At 37.4% G+C, this 16,884-nt stretch overlaps 1 protein-coding gene across 2 annotated transcripts in view; it reads left to right on the top strand.

The window, feature by feature from the left end:
- LOC116763429 (cytochrome b5 reductase 4) overlaps positions 1-16,884 on the top strand; it is an 85,272-nt gene that overhangs the window by 46,399 nt on the left and 21,989 nt on the right. For both annotated transcript variants that reach the window (XM_032651139.1, XM_032651140.1), the window contains exons 6-10: positions 744-804; positions 2,213-2,270; positions 3,886-3,979; positions 5,791-5,823; positions 7,851-7,973. In XM_032651139.1, the coding sequence (XP_032507030.1) occupies positions 744-804; positions 2,213-2,270; positions 3,886-3,979; positions 5,791-5,823; positions 7,851-7,973 (369 nt within the window). The remainder of the gene's footprint in view (positions 1-743; positions 805-2,212; positions 2,271-3,885; positions 3,980-5,790; positions 5,824-7,850; positions 7,974-16,884) is intronic.

Genomic DNA, 16,884 nt, shown 5'->3' with positions numbered 1-16,884 from the left:
AATACCACGTGTCAGCAAGGTGGTGGAGCAACAGGGCTCCCATACACTTCTGGTAGAAAGTGTAAATTGGTATGACCACTTTGGAAAACTGTTTAGCAGTATTTACTAAAGCTAAACATATACATGTCCTATATACCTACCAGAAATGTAGATGGATGTTCTTTAAGAATGTATATGTACATGTACAAGAACATTTATAACAGCACTATACGTAACAGCTAAAAACTGCCCAAATGTCCATCAACAGGAGAATGAATAGATTCCGGTATATGGTATGTTCATACAGTGTAGTAATACTCAGTAATAAAAAGGAACAAACTACTGATGTATTCAGCATCCTGGATAAAATCTCAGAAAGCTCCAGACCTGATTTATTGTTTACTATTAATCATGCTGATTTGACATTAACTGAAATGTCTATAGAGCTGGACCAAAAAAGCCAGACCAAAAGAGAACATATTTTATGATTCCATTTTTTATAAAGGCCAAATGCAGGCAAAAACTATTCATGATGTTAAAAGAATAGTGGTTACCCTTGGGGGAGGGGTGCTGAGTGGAAGGAGGCACAGGGAGGTGCTGGCTACAAGAGTATGTTTTACTTATGAAAATCCATTGAATAGTACATTTATGACTTGTGTCCTTTCATAATATTTCAATAAGAAGTTTACTGAAAAGATGGGGGAAAAAACGAAAAATGCTACATGGATGAACTGTAGCTATTTTGTTTGTTTTTCTTTGTGAAGGCATGCTTCCCAAGAGCCAACTGACAGATCCACTTGCCAAAGAAGGGCCTAGTTCTCCAAGGTATGCATCTTTGTTTTACTTTTTTAAAGCGTAATCAGTTCTACACCAAAATATACATGTTAAAAAAATGGCTCTAAGTTTGATTTATTGCTTATTATATTAATTATGCTTCTTTGACACAAGAACTGTAGTGCCTCATTTATCAGGCATTGCTGGAGAATGAGCTGTTCCATAAATATGAATTTTTAACATAACCGAAGTTTAACCCATTTTAAACACCACAACTTTAAAAAAGAACTATTCAGAACTATTTTTTCTGATTATAAAATATACATTCATGGTAGAAAACTTGGGAAATAGAAATACAAAAGAAAGTGATAAAATCAGTTGTAATCCCATCAACTCTGGATATAGACTCTTCTAATATTTGGTTTATTCCACACAGTTTATTCATGTGATACCTATTTCCATACTATTCTATTTTGATAATACAGTATTACAGTATATTCTATGATCAATTTCCTATGTCATGAAAGATTCTGCAAAAGCATTTTTTGTCTGTATTCTATCATGTGATGGAGATTGATCATAGAATATCCATAATTTATTCAACTACTCTATTTTTTGTGTGTCTAGTTTGCTTTATCAGTTTTTAATGGAAATCCTTCAGAATGTATTGTACCCTGTCTTAGTAAATTAAGCAATCCATGTATATGTTTGTTAATGATATTTCAGATGCCCTTAGGGTTATGTGTGTTATTTGTAGTCTTTCTCTTACCACCTTTCCCCCTATTGTGAGTCTATAACAGCAGCTTCCGGCTCTACTTGCTTTACCTGTTAAATTATTTCATATTCAATTTTAAGTTAAGGGCCTCAGGATACCTCCTAGCATTCACATTGGGGGCCTGTATACAGGTAGTAAGTGCAAAAACAGAATCAATTTGATCAATAGCTATTACAGAACCGAAGACTTAGTTTTTCCTTAAGTTTTTACTGTTGACCATTAAGCATCCTTGGTGAGTTAATTTCTTGAGGAGTAAAAATATGTTTGTGACAGGGAGGAGTGAAGGTAATAAGCATGTAGATTTTGTCATGCTTCTTCAGAAAACATGTTGTGTTACTGCTCTGATAAAAGGAATTTTAGATGTGTAACCTTTATAAAAAGTGCCTTGTCAAGGATCTTGTTTGTTTTTATCTAAGTTAGAATACATGGAAGTATAAGTATTTTAAGTTGAGAAATAATTGCTTTATTATTTATTTCATGGTAACACCACTGATTATTTAGGAAAAAAACTTTACCTAGAGAAATATATTTCTCACTGTAGATTTTGAACTGTATGTTTTAAATCATGTATTTATTGTGTCATAGTTTATATTTTTAAACTGTATATGTTTTAAAATTATATACTTAATGATTTAATATATGTTAATGCACATGATTATTTATTCTTTTTAAAATATTTTACAGCTATGACTGGTTCCAAACAGATGCTTTAGTCACCATTGTCATATATACTAAACAGAAGGTAAACACATTTTTAAGATCAGAAAAAAACAAAAAAGTAAATAATAAATGTTAGCTATGCGCAGGTATACTTTTCTAAGAGCTCTTCTTGTATTAACTTAGAGCAACTCTGTGAGGTAGATCCTTTCGTTACCCCTATTTTACAGATGAGGAAACAGAAATTAAGTAATTTACCCAAAGTCACGCGGTAAGTGGCAGATCTAGCATTTTGAACCCAGGCAGGCTGGCTCCATAGTGTATGCTCTTAACAACCATGCCATAGCATCTTAGGGAAAAAATAGACTAGGAAGAAGCATATTTGTATATTTTATGTGCTCTTCTGTGATTTTTTTTGTGTTTAAGCATGGATAACAGCAGTGAGAGTCCCAGTTTAACTTCACCATATGAACTAATTTCCTGCACTTAAATTGGAATTCAAGAGCCAGGAGAGGCTGTACTCCTGGAGCTTAGTATGCTTAAGCCACTAACGGGGTTCAGTTAATGCCCTCTGAAAACTAAAATTAAGGAGTTAATTCATTCACTAAGTGTTTATTGAATCCCTGCTTCATTTTGAACACCATCATAGAATTCAGGAATCTAATGATGGGCCAGATTCATAGAGACTGAACTCTCACCAGGCTTACAGTCCAGCTGGGAAATCAGATAAATAAGCAGGCAACTTACAACATCTCCAGACACATCCTCCAGCAACTGGCAAGGTTCCCACACTTGAGGAACTGTGGAGATTTAAAGACAAGTTCTGGCAGCTAGGAATTTCTGAGAACTCATGCTACTTCTGTAGTAGCAGAACCACATCTGAGCTGGTGAGTGCCTCCTACTCCTGCAGCAGGATTTGATGGCTCCGCAGAAGTGACCAGCCTCTGCCTGAAAGAGCCAAGAGGCCCAGAGAGGCACTGCTTGTCCCGCCTTCCACTGCCTCTCGGTATTGTCTCCTAACCAGGCAGTCCTGAACCAAGAGGACAGGGCCTGGCGAGGTTGGGGTCTGTGTGCTCTCATTGGTGATATCAGTGAAGCGCAGAGGATGGATGATTACGGGAAGGGGGAAGGTTTCTACGTGGAGTAATGTATTCAGTGTATGGTGAATAACTTGCACCAAAATAACTTGCACCAAAGCTACGTAGAAACTAGAGACAACTAAAAATTTGTTAGTGAATTTATTATTATTATCATTTTTGATAAGCTGAGCCTAAGAGGTTGTGTTATTTGCACAGTGTCACATAATAGCGGAAAGATAAAAATGAACACAGATATCTTGGCTTCTTGTCTGATTCTAATTTTTTTTCCAAATTATTTATTCAACAAATATTTGAGCACCTCCTTGGTGCTGAGCAATATTCTGAAGACAATATTCTGCCCCTTACACTTAGAGCTTAAAGACGAGTGTGTAAGGTAGACATTAAGCATAGACAAATGCATAGTTAAAATTGTGATATATACTTTGCAGGAGAAGAACTGGGTTGTATGAGAGAGAAAAAAACAGGAATAATGTGTATTTAGCTTGTGGGTTCTGTAAATAAGTACCATATGAACTTTCACTGATCAGCTTAAAAGTATAGTAATAGGAGTTTGGTGAAAAGTTTACTTTTTAATCTTTCTCTTTTTGGTTTCCATTTAAGGATATCAATTTAGACTCAGTAATAGCTGATCACCGGGATGATTCCTTTAGAGCAGAAACAGTTATCAAGGATTATTCATATCTTATACATATTGGTAAGTACCTTATTCTGTATTAATGGAAACAACTTTTGTTTCCTTTAGGTATAGTAGTTACTGGTGTAGAGTCTTTGTACCTATAATATTTTATGTGCCATTGTCATTTTGGTTTGTCATTTTTGATCTTTTTTTTCCTGTTATTTCTTTATACTAAGGAAAGCGCTAGCAAATGGCAGTACAACCTCACTTTTCCCAAGTTTAAACAATTAGGTGCGATCAAAATCAATAATCATATGAAATACTTGTTGGCCCAGCTTTGTAAGACTCTGTAACTTTACCTACAAATAAATCTCCGGAGGCCTGCCTGTCATGTGCTTCCGCTGAGTAGACATCACCAGGCACTGTTCTATCGGCCTGTCTCTTGCCAGCCGCAAGGTTATACTGTACCCTTCAGCTGCCTGTCCCTTCATGGGCAAAGATCTACCATACAGTTCACTTCTGTCTGTTTTGAGAGGTTACAGATCTATCAGGGGAAAGAAATCAGGACTAAAATCTAGAATCAAGGTAGCAGATTCTTAATCCATTTCTCACCCATAATGACTCTAGGAGTTCATCCTTTTCTCCTTTAAGGAAGGTAATGTTATTCTAGTTAGAAGGTAGAAACGAAACAAACCAAAACAGCAAGAAGAAAACTGTATTTTAAGCACACATTCTTATGTAAAGAACGTTTCATTTATTTTTGCAAAACAGAGACTGAAATTCTCCAGGCCTCAGATGACTCGCGATTCAACTCATGGCTTTACCATGTTAATGAAGGACCTTTAGTCCTGAATTTGATTGGAGTTGTTAAATGCTTTTTCTTTCTTATTTCCCCCCCATTCACTAATCAACCTCAAATCTTAAACATTTCTTCTAGAAATACATGCTACCCTATTTTTTGCTAGCATAAGATCAAATATATATTGCCTCTTAGGGAGAGTTTTAATCAAAAACTCAGATGTCTAGAAAAGTATACATTATTCGTTAGCTCCGTCATGATTTTTCTTTAAGGAAGACCTCTGTGTCAGCATTTACTATGTTTCAAATACTTTATGGCTAGTTCTGTTCACACTGTAGCTAACTGTATCTTGCACACATATAAACAACAAACAAAAATTCCACAGTCAAAAATGTGAAACTCCTGGTTGCTAATATTAGATCAGAAGGACTAAAATAATGCAGAATCTTAAGTTCCACATAACTATTAACACAGTGAACTTTAGAGCAGTTGTTTGTAAAAATACTTCTTGCATCACCCCCTTCTGGAATGTAAGTTCCATAAGAGCAGGGATTTTTCTCTTTTACTAACTGTGATAACTGTAACACCTGGAAAGTGCATAACACGCATAGATGCCCAATAATTTTCTTTTTCAATAACTGAATGAATATTCAACTTAGAGAACAGTAAGAAAGGAAACGCTGAGCTAGACCCAGTCCCGGCCTGTATTCACACACGCATGTGCACACCCTGGAGTATGTGTGTTTCACTTGCTATCTCTCCCTGCCTTGCTCCTGTCTTGGTTTGTAGCATTGTCAATCTGGGACTGTCCTTGCACCAGTGTGGGTTATCCACCTGTGGGCAATTGAGTATTTACTCCTTAATTAATAGGGAGAGAAATGGAAAAATTGAAGATACATATTTAAGTAATTTGTCTCAAAACATTGTATACAGTATTTTGGTTGTGTTCAGTTTCTTTCTTTTGATTTCTCACGATATGTTTGAGAGATGTGAAATGGTGCGTGAAAGAACCATTTTAATGATCTTATATGGTGTTTGTAGACCATAGGAACTGAAGTTGGATCTTAACTGAAATTTTTTTTTTCTCCAGCCCTAAGTCATGAGATTCAGGAAGATTTTTCTGGTAAGCTACCAAAAGTAATTTATCTGTGTACATATACACACACACGGGGGCGTGGACAGCGTTTGTCTTATTACTCATTTGTATATTTTCATGTTGCAGACAAGGACATGATGTTTTCTATATAAGCAAGTACATTAAATTTTAAATGTACTCTTTTCCCTCTGGTTTCAGTTCCCCCCACGCCTTTTTTCTTTCCCCTTTTTCATCTCATCTCTTTTCCCTTTCCTTTTCCTCTCCTTAGAAAAAAAATTCCTGTCCCCATTCTTCCTTCCGGGCCTACTCCTGACATGCAGCTTGCAGAAATATACTTAACCACACCAGACACATTTTTCTTAGGTGTATATATTCAAATATTTAATATTGACAGAGCATGTTAAATTATGACTATTTCTGCATGTAAATACACAACGTGGATTTTACACAGCTGTTTAGCAATAGAAGACTCATCAAAGAGTGGTGGTTTCTTGTTTTTCGTGTTTCTCTTTAGCTTTATTGAAATATAATTGACAAAATTAGAATATATTTAAAGATTTAAAGTATACAATGTTATGATTTGATAAAGGTATATGCTGAGAAAAGATTCACACAATCAAATTAATTAACACATCCATCACCTCGCATATTTACCTTTGTGTGTGTGTGTATGCATATGAACACAAGTTCTGTTGTCTTAGCAAATTTCAGGTATACAAGACAGTGTCATCAACTGTTGTCACCATGTTATACATTAGATCCTCAGACCTTATTCATCTTGTAGCTAAAAGTTGGTACCCTTTTATCAAGCTCTCTCTATTCCCCCCTCCCCCTGCCCAAACTCCTGGCACTATTTTGCTACTCTCTGTTTCTATGAGTGTGACTTTTTTTTTTAATTCTACATATAAGTGATACCATGCACTGTTTGTCTTCTCTGTCTTATTTATTTCACTTAATATAATGCCCTCTAGATTTATCATACGTTGTTGCAAGTGGTAGGATTTCCTTCCTTTTTTTAAGGCTGAATAATATTCCATTCTATATGTATATATTCATATATACATATATATTCATATATATATTCATATATACATTCTATATGTATATATTCACATATATTCTATATGTATATATTCATATATACATGTGGTTTCTTGTTTTAAAGTACTGTCAGAGTACCTTACACCGGTTCTATACCTTCCCTTTTCTTTATACCATAGTAAGTTCTGTAAATTGTATAAATTAAGCTCTTTAAAGTCAAGGACTTCTTATGTTTGTTAAGCTTCAAATCAGTGCTTACTGAATTGAATTTATTTGAATAATCTGTGTTTAAAAGTTGTTAAATTGCTACTGAATTATGTGTTTACAGTGAAGAAGGACAGATTGTTTCTAAAGACGAAAAGAAATATACTTTAGATCTTTAAAAGCACATTCAATTCATAAAATTTAATCAATTTTAAAAGTTTATTTTATTATTGTACTCATGTATTCTAAACTATTTTAAACATTCAAAAATAAAAAGAGAATCTAAAAGATTTTTAATTATCAAAGATTGACATGCATTGACATGCACTTTATTGGGATTCATTCTCCTGAAGCTTTTTCTATGTTTATTAGGCTCAGTATTGGTTTACTGAATTCACTCATAAGAACCCCTCAGATCCCAAGAAATGTTAAAAGAGTATAAATTAAATTTGCTTTTGTGGATCCATTCAATGGCTAATTTGTATATTTAAGTTTTTTTTTAAGCTATGTGTTAATTAGTTGCCATGGCTCTATTTGAGCTTGTATGAAAACTAGCATTATGTATTAGTTTGGCCCTTGATAAATTAATTTGAAAGAAGTTAATCTGAATCTAACATAAACTGGATTTAACACCATATAAGGCATAAACAATTTTGATGAACATGTACACAAAATTTTATTTATCTCACAAATGCTCAGTGTCATTCATATCTGATTGGGACATTTGGGCTGTTTGAGAAAGATTGGTTTAAAAGTAAAACCTTATATTTAGTATCAATGAATACAAATGCAATTTATCTTCTTTTCAGTGCGAGTTGTTGAGAATGTGGGAAAAATAGAGATTGTCCTGAAGAAAAAAGAGAATACTTCTTGGAAATGCCTTGGTCATCCCCTGGAGAATCATAATTCACTTATTCCAAAGAAAGATACAGGTAGGCTGTGCTATTATTTTGAGTCCTGGGTTAATGAAAATGTTGTGTCAGTGGCTCAGTTGTATCAGAGTTTGGAAGGCCACTTGCAGTGAGCCAAAAGGTCCTTGTATCTCTCCCTGTGGGGTTGAAAGGGACATTGTGTCTGTTATCCTTCTTTTTTTTTTAAAGCAGAAATTAAATTTATGACTCTGCTATCTAATGTTTAGACATAACAAAGGTCATTAGGTAATGATACCTAAATGTAGAAACCCACTCAAACTCTTGTCCAACCATTCACTCCTTGAGGTTTTTTTTTTTTTATAAAAGGTGCAGAAACAAGTTAAGTTTATGCCTTGTAGGCACATCTAGTTTTTTTCTGTTAGAGAAGGCACATTTACTGTCTCTCTGCTTACCTAAACCAGTTTCTGAGTTTATTCCTAAAGGATGATACCATTCATTTCCTTCCTTTCTTTATTTTTTAAAGTTTTTTATGTAACTATAACATTTATAGGCAAAGGTGTGTATTACAAGTGTTCTACTTGATGAATTTTCACAAAGCGAATGCACTCCATATTTTCTCTTTGGAAACTGGTAGGATTTGCCTCTTCCAAGTGTTTTGAAATTTCACGGTTTGATATACCTTAATGGGGGGTCTGCTTTCAGCTTCTGTGCTGAATGTTCATCCTTTTTTGCTAATATTTCCATTACAGAAACTTAAGACCCTCGGGCCTGGGGAATACTGATATTTCTTCCCTCCATGGTCTGTGCTTACTTTCTAGAAATAGTCTTGCTTTAAGCCTTCTTAACCAGTTCTCTAATTAGCTTGTCTTTTCTCTCTCATTTTCAATTTTGTCCTTTTCTTCTACTTTTTGGGAGATTTCTTCAGCTGTGTCTTCCAGCTCTGCTGTTGTGTTACTCATTTCTACTCTCATATTTTTAACTTTGGAGAACTCTTTTGATTTTTGTTCCTTTGTTTTAGCATCCTGTTTTCTATCTTCTGTTTTTAAGAATTATAGTGTTTGAGAGTTTTTGTCTCCCTGTGTAGCCTCTATTCCTACAGTTTGTTTATTTCGGTCTGTCTTTCATATTAGATGCTTTCTTTGAATGTCTGCTGATCCTTGACCATCTGCTCATACTTCAGGGTGGAACTCTAAAAGCTGATTGGAAACTCTGTGCATGTGGGTGTGGCTTGTTGACAGTAATATTTACTATGTGGCTGGATGGTTTCTTCGGGAAAAGTCTGATGCCAGTATTTTGTCAGAGTCTCTAGGGTAAACAGTCTTCTACCTCGCATCCAGCATTTCAGAAATTATATGGGAAAAGAAGGCTGGGATATCTGTAAACTTAATTTCCTTTTTTTTTTTTTTTTTTTTTTTTGCCTAGTATACTATATTAGGCTACTAAGGCTGCTGTGAAAAAGTACCACAGACTTGGTGGCCTAACAACAAAGTTATTTTCTCACGGTCTGAAGGCTAAAAGTCTGAGACTAAGGTGCTGGCAGGGTTGACTTCTCCTGAGGCCCCTCCTTGGCTTACAGATGGCTGTGTTCACATGGTCTTCCGTCTGCGTCCCTATTGCCTCTTCTTATAAGGACGTCAGTCACATCGGATTAGGGACCACCCTAATGACCTCATTTTAACTTACTTTTTAAAATACGCTGTCGCCAAATATAGTCACTTTCTGGGGTACTGGGGGTTATGACTTTAACGTTGAAAATTGAAGGGGACACAGTTCAGCCTATAACATATACCCAATCTAGAGACCCTTTGTTTTGCCCTCTACGGAGAGAGCAAAATCCTGATATTTTGCTAGAATAGGAGAGAATCAGTCATGTGGCCGTGTGAAGTAGGGGAGGACTTCAGAAAGCAGGGGAGGCAGCATCTAGGCTTCTTCAGTGAACTTTCTTCCAGAAAGTGGTTTTAGCTCTGCCTTCACTCTGATTCTAGATACTTGATCCTGCCAATTTCTGAGCCTCAAATGCTCATGTTACAGATGGGTTGATTCTTGGCTTTTTGTTTGTCTAGCTTAGGATTTAGCTTTACGGAGTCTACTGAGTCAGTTACCAGTCGTCTCTTTGCTTTGTCAGCTCCCAAACTTCTGTTGCTTTTTTATTTCTGTTCTTATTGTCCTTGCAGGCTAGGCCTTAAAAAAAAACACACACACACAGAGAAAAAAAACCATCTTTGCTGTTATTTTAGGGAGGGGTTAGAAGAAACTAACTCTATGTATTCAGTTTAGCATCTTTAAATATTTAAAATTATAAAAATATATTTGTGGATAGTATTTTAATTTTCAGAAAAGTATCACGTAGCTGTATTTTGAGTACATACTGTGTGTAGAAGGCTATTTTAGGTATTGTGGTACGAAACAAATAAAAGGCATCAGAAATTATTTTCCCAGGTGGAAGAAAGAACATACACAAACATAAGACAGAATACTTGTATCAAGAAACAGGCCAGTAAGAGCAAGTTACATAGTGCAAACCTGAATGTATTGTAAGTTTACCTTAAGTGAACAAACAGATGCAGATGAATTTCACCTTAAATGACTCTCCATGAATGAAGGAGGTGAATATCAAGCAATGTTTTGAAAGTGGCTTTAAAAAAACCCAAAAAAACTATGAAGGGCTTTCCAGGTATCATTACTGGGTACTTATTGTGCCAGACCTTTTGCAGGTGGTAGAGAAAGGAAATGTAAGCCATATGTGGGAAAATTCAAATAGAGCCATTTTCCCAGAGCGGGAGGTCTCAATTGTGTGGTATAAGGTAGGGAGAGAGAACATAGAGGAATAACTGAGTGATGTAGCAGATCAGAAGAGAATAGGTAAAAGACAGTGAAAATGAAAAGAGATATTATTAAAGTGAAATCTGTTGTGCTGAAATTATCTGACTCTCTAGTGATTGGAAAATCATAGCAAACCAAGTAAAAGCTAAGTCCTAGAAATAAATGGGACTGAGAACCCAGGCTGACCTCCATTTGGAAATAGAATGAACATTGCTTAAGTATTCTTTTCTATAATTTCCTGAGGCTTTCCATGAACTCTTTCATCCCTGCCATAAATTTTGGCTTGAATCATGAACCATCATAGTTCGCTTTAGCTTTCTTGTCTGAAATTAGAGCCATGCATGTATTTTTCAGTGAATTAGATTTTCCACTTTGGAAAATGACTCAGAGTTCAGGGGATTTTTTTTTTTTAATTTGTTTGACAGAATTAGCATAGATAATTTCTTCTTCGTCCTTTCTCTTCCTTAACTCATGACAAAAACTATAGGTTATTTTCCACACTAGCAAAGCTGAATACTTACATGATCAGAGTATTATGATTAACTTGCTGTCAGTAGCTTCAAATGTTCAGTCTATCACATGGCTCCTTGGTTTTCAAGGAGGTTTTCATGCTGGCTTCCTCTTACTGAAATTTCGTAGTTTAAAAAATAAGCATGTAAGTTGAAGACTTAGTGCACTACCTTCTCATGTCAAATCTAGAATTTACTTACACAAAAGATTCAAATATAACAAAGAACGTAATCAGAGAAGAGAAACTACTTTGTTTTTACATTTAATCCAGCTGTAATAGTTAGTAAATTAAATTATATGGCTAGAATCAAACTACCATTTGTAACTTGGGCGCTTCCAATTATTTTCTTCTTCCCAAAGATGAATAGATGAAGATTATGAGTGAGTAGTTGTGTGTGTGTGTGTGTGTGTGTGTCTGTGTGTGTGTGATGACTAACAAACTTGTGTCTATTAAGAGTCAGAAACAATAGATAATTGGATTGCTATTTCTGTATCCAACCTAGAGTTTATTTTAATTGTGATTGCCTTTAATATGGGAACTTAGATCACCAGACAAAGGCAGTTATACAGATTTGCCAACAAACAACTCAGTAAATGAATATTGGGATACAAAATTGTAAACAAGATTTAGAAAAATTGTGTCATAATTGTGATATGTCAGCAGCTGTTTGTAAACCTCTAGGTTAAATATATATAGAATCTATAACTGTCTTTATAATTCAAGTTGAACTGTATGAAATCACTGATATTTATCTTTTAACCTAAAAAAATGGCAGTTTCTCATTATTTGAACTATACTTTCCTCAGGGCTTCCTAACTGCTCACACCACACGCGCGCGCGTGCACACACACTGTCTGTAGGTGTAAATGTGCTTGTCAGCACTCTGTGAGCAGTCACTTAGTGGAGGCTTTCTGTGGAGCCTGTGATTCTGCAGGCAAGCTGTTTGCTGCCACAGTGAACCACAGCTCTTGTTGCAGGGGTAGAAAGAACCGCCCTAACCCCTCCCCTCCCCTTCCTTGCTTGCGCATCCGTGTTTCTTTGCTGCCTAAAACAAGCATTCAGAATTACTGGAAAAGAAGAAAATATTGTGGATAGCAAATAGAAACTTCATTGTGCTTTGTTCTCTTAAATTGTCTGCTCAGCCCAGCAGGTATAAAGTGGTTGCTTGCACAGTAACTATAAGATGCTTTGGCATTCTGCTGTCTTCTTCTTATTTCTAGCGGAATGGCCTGAATATGAAGAAACACAGAATAGATGGGGCAGGCTGTAAATGAGTAAGAAATTATTTACTATATTAAAAGGTAGAATAGAAGAAGTTTAAAAACTTAGAATTCAGGCAGTTCAGGCACTTCAGTGTATAATGTTGGCTGAATTATTAGTTATGGAACTGAGGAAAAGTGATAAGCACTGAAATGTTCAAATCTAGTGACAACCTTGCTAAATGATGTGGACCCCATTGTCTAAGGGCCCCACTGGATCTAGTCTTGGAGAAAGAGCTTCCTTTCTCCTAACTTAATGCTAATATTTAAGTCTATAAAATCCTCACTTTGAAAGAAGGATTCAACTCACATCAGTCTAGGTGAGGTAGTAAAAGACCTGAATACACTTTAGGTATATATATTTTTTAAAAATAATTTTTATGTCTTTTTTAATAAATTTACTTATTTATTTTTGGCTGCATTGGGTCTTTGTTGCTGCGTGTGGGCTTTCTCTAGTTGCGGCGAGTGGGGGCCACTCTTCGTTGAGGTGCACAGGCTTCTCATTGCGGTGGCTTCTCTTGTTGCGGAGCATGGGCTCTAGGCATGCAGGCTTCAGTAGTTGTGGCACACGGGTTCAGTAGTTGTGGCTCGTGGGCTCTAGAGTGCAGGCTCAGTAGTTGTGGCACACGGGCTTAGCTGCTCTGTGGCATGTGGGACCTTCCCGGACCAGGGCTCAAACCCGTGTCCCCTGCATTGACAGGCGGATTCCTAACCACTGTGCCACCAGGGAAGCCCACTTTTGGTATATTTTTAACAGTAATAGTTAAAACAGAAAGGAATCTATGCTTTATTGTCAATTTACTAATACTGCTTCATTAGGTTTTACCCCAGTATATGGAAAAATGTGTGCCCATACACGTTTATCATCCTAGTGTTTGAAGCTGTGTTATGAACGTATTCTTTTTTTTTTTTTTTTTTTGCGATACGCGGGCCTCTCACTGTTGTGGCCTCTCCCATTGCGGAGCACAGGCTCCAGACACACAGGCTCAGCGGCCATGGCTCACGGGCCCAGCCGCTCCGCGGCATGTGGGATCCTCCCGAACCGGGGCACGAACCTGTGTCCCCTGCATCGGCAGGCGGACTCTCAACCACTGCGCCACCAGGGAAGCCCTGAACGTATTCTTATTCATATATTCAAGAGTGGTTTGGGTGAGGATGATAAAACTATACTACTAGAGGTTAAGTGGAAGTCCTACCAGAGTTAGTGAAAAGGCTGAATAATTTTTAAAAACAGCAAAATAAATGCAATTATATAATACTTTTAAAAGTATATAATAACTAAAACTTTGTTGTTTCTTCAGCATAGGAAGGTATTCTAGTGACTTCATGGGTTTGAGTTATTTTATCCATAGTCAAAAATGTTAGATATTTGTACAGTTCTTGAAAATAGTTTGTTCTCAAGTGTTCTGCAGACCTCTGCTCTACCAGCTGAGCTATGGAAGGCTCCGCTTGTTCTCAGGGGTTCTGAACATCATCCCTGCACACAAGTTCATTGCTCATCAAGGTCACTGTCTTGGCAGAAACAGACAGCCAGCAAGGCTAAATCAGGCTGACCCCTGCTGTATGAACTGTGACAGATTCTGTAAAGGAAAAACTCAGATTTTTCTTTCCTGTGTAGGAAGAAAACTCCCTCCCTCCCTACTGTCTTTCTCTCCTATGTGTCTCCTTTACTGTTCACACAGAATGCTTCACTTCTGACACTTCTGGTCCCAAATACATGGAGATTTTCCTCCACAGCAAGCAGTTCTTTGCAGTACCAGCTGGTGTCTTACGAGTTAACTCAGTTCTGACACTGTCTACCTGGAGACACCATCGGATCCCACAGGTTAAGGGCTCAGTCCCACATGATCCCTCCCCCCGTCCCCCAACACACACACACTTCAGATGCCAGTGGCAAGCCCAGGTTACCACCTGTCCTTCTGACCAACTGGCTATAGATGGGAGGTTCCAAAGACCCCTTCCCTGGGCTTGATCAGTTTGCTAGAGTAGATCACATATGATAAAGGATACAGATGAATATCCAGATGGAAGAGATGCAGAAGGTGAGAGAAGGTCTGGGAGGGTCCTGAGCACAGGAACGTCTGTCCGTGGGGAGTTGAGGTCTGTCACCCTCCCAGTTTTGATGTGTTTGCCCACCTGGAAGCTCTTTAAATCCCCTGCTATTGGGATTTTATGGAGGTTCCTCACATAGGCATGATCAGTTATTAACTTCAATTCCAGCCCCTCTCCCCTCTCCAGAGGGTGGGACGTGGGGCTGGAAATTCCAAACTTCTGTCATAGCTGAGTCTTTCTGGTGACCGGCGCTCATCCAGGAGCCCACCGAGAGTCACCTCATGGGAACAAAAATGTTCCTGGTTCTCTTGTTACATAGGAATTTACAAGGATATTAGGAATCCCGTGTTAGAGATGAGGGTCAAAGACAAATACAGTGGTCCCCCCTTTATTTGTGGTGTTGCTTTCTGAGGTTGCACTTACCGCAGTCAATCGTGGTCCAGAAATATTAAATGAAAAACACCAGAAATAAACAATTCATAAGTTTTAAATTGTGCACCGTTCTGAGTAGTGTGATGAAATCTCAAGGCGTCCCGCTGGGGACGTGAATCATCCCTTTGTCCAGCGCATCCCGCCCGTTAGTCACATGGTAACCTTCTGGGTTATCAGATCAGCTCTCGCAGGATCACAGTGCTTGTGTTCAGGCCACCCTTATTTTACTTAGTCATGGCCCCAAAGCGCAAGGGAGGTGATGCTGGCAATTCCAGTACGCCAAAGAGAAGCGTAAAGTGATTCCTTTAAGTGAAAGGGTGAAAGTTCTTGTCTTAACAAGGAAAGGAAAAAAAAAATCAAATTATGAGGTTGCTAAGATCTACCATGAGAACAAATCTTCTCTGTGAAATTGTGAAGAAGGAAAAAGGAATCCGTGCTAGTTTTGCTGTTGTACTTTAAACTGCAAAAGTTACTGCCACAGTTCATGATAAGTACTTAGTTAAGGTGAAAACGGCATTAAGTTTGTACAGTAAGGTATTTTGAGGGAGACAGACCACATTCACATAACTTTTATTATGGCATATTGTTATAATTGTTCTATTTTATTATCAGTTATTGTTGTTAATCTCTTACTGTGCCTAATTTATAAATTACAACTGTATAATATGTACATATATATAGGAAAAACCCAGAAGTTTCAGGCGTCCACTGGGGGCCTTGGGATGTATCCCCCATGGATAAGGGGGAACTACTGTGTAAAAGACAAGAGTTGCTCCTACTGTTCTTATCACTTAGGATATTATAAGAGTTTTAGGAACTCTGTGCCAGGAACCGGGGGCAGAGGCCAATATATAGATTTTCTCTTATCTCACAGCCCAGCCCCTGGTCTCTGGCCGTGAACCATTTATATCAAATGATACACAGCTAAGAAGAAACCGGCGCTTTACTAGAATCTCATTCAGTCATTAATAGCTCTCCAGTCCATCACCACATCATATGAAAAATGTCTCCCAGGGCAAGGCCCCTCAAGTGTGCAGACTTTCTATTCAACCTTAATAAGTTCCGGAAACCAGAGTGGTCTCAGCAACATATGGCTTCACCCTTTTAGGCATCTGATAAAATTGAGTTAAGAGACAATATCATGTCTTGCTCTGAGCCTCTTCCAAGGTGTTAATGTAATATTGGATTTCCCTCCTTACATAACCCAGTTTCTAAATGGAATGTCTATTGAATTGAATGGCTGTAGGTTGTGGGTTTTTCTGCGTGGACATATCTAGGTATGTATATCAATGTATTTTTAAATATTGTAGATGTTAGTATTGATGTTTGGGGTTATTTATTTTCCATTGGAGCATTTTTTAAGTGTGTAGTTCCACTAACTGGTTGCCCTGTGTTGGTTCAGGAAGATCTTAGAGGAAGACATGAGTAAAGGTAGATTGCAAATTAGGAGGTAAATAAATCATACAGGTTTCCCCACTATCCAAAAGTAGAGCCTTCCTATGGAATCTTTCGTAAGTGGAAATGGTGTAAAGGGAAGAAGCAGTTACCCTAGGACACATCTAGCTCACGGATGCACAAGGTAAACTGAGACAAAGTGCAGACGCTCACGGGCACAGTTCAAAGTTATGGCGGCTTGATGCCGAGATGCTCAGTGTAGTTCCCGGGGAAGGAGCTTGGGGTGCTACTCTATCTGCTCGGGGTGCACGCTGCCTCCGTAACAGCTCACTGCAAAACAAATGCTGAATGCTATTTTCCCTTTTCACCGTTTTTCATAAAAGTGAAAATCCTCTTTGGATTTCTTTCAGTTAGGAAAAACAGGTACTAATGTAGATTTTTCATAAAAGATAAGTGGCATAAAGGGAAATTTCGAAAAGCGGGGGACACCTGTATTTAG

This window comes from Phocoena sinus, chromosome 12, assembly GCF_008692025.1.
Source record: "Phocoena sinus isolate mPhoSin1 chromosome 12, mPhoSin1.pri, whole genome shotgun sequence".
NCBI lineage: Eukaryota > Metazoa > Chordata > Mammalia > Artiodactyla > Phocoenidae > Phocoena > Phocoena sinus.
This window is presented reverse-complemented; position numbering and strand designations above follow the sequence as displayed.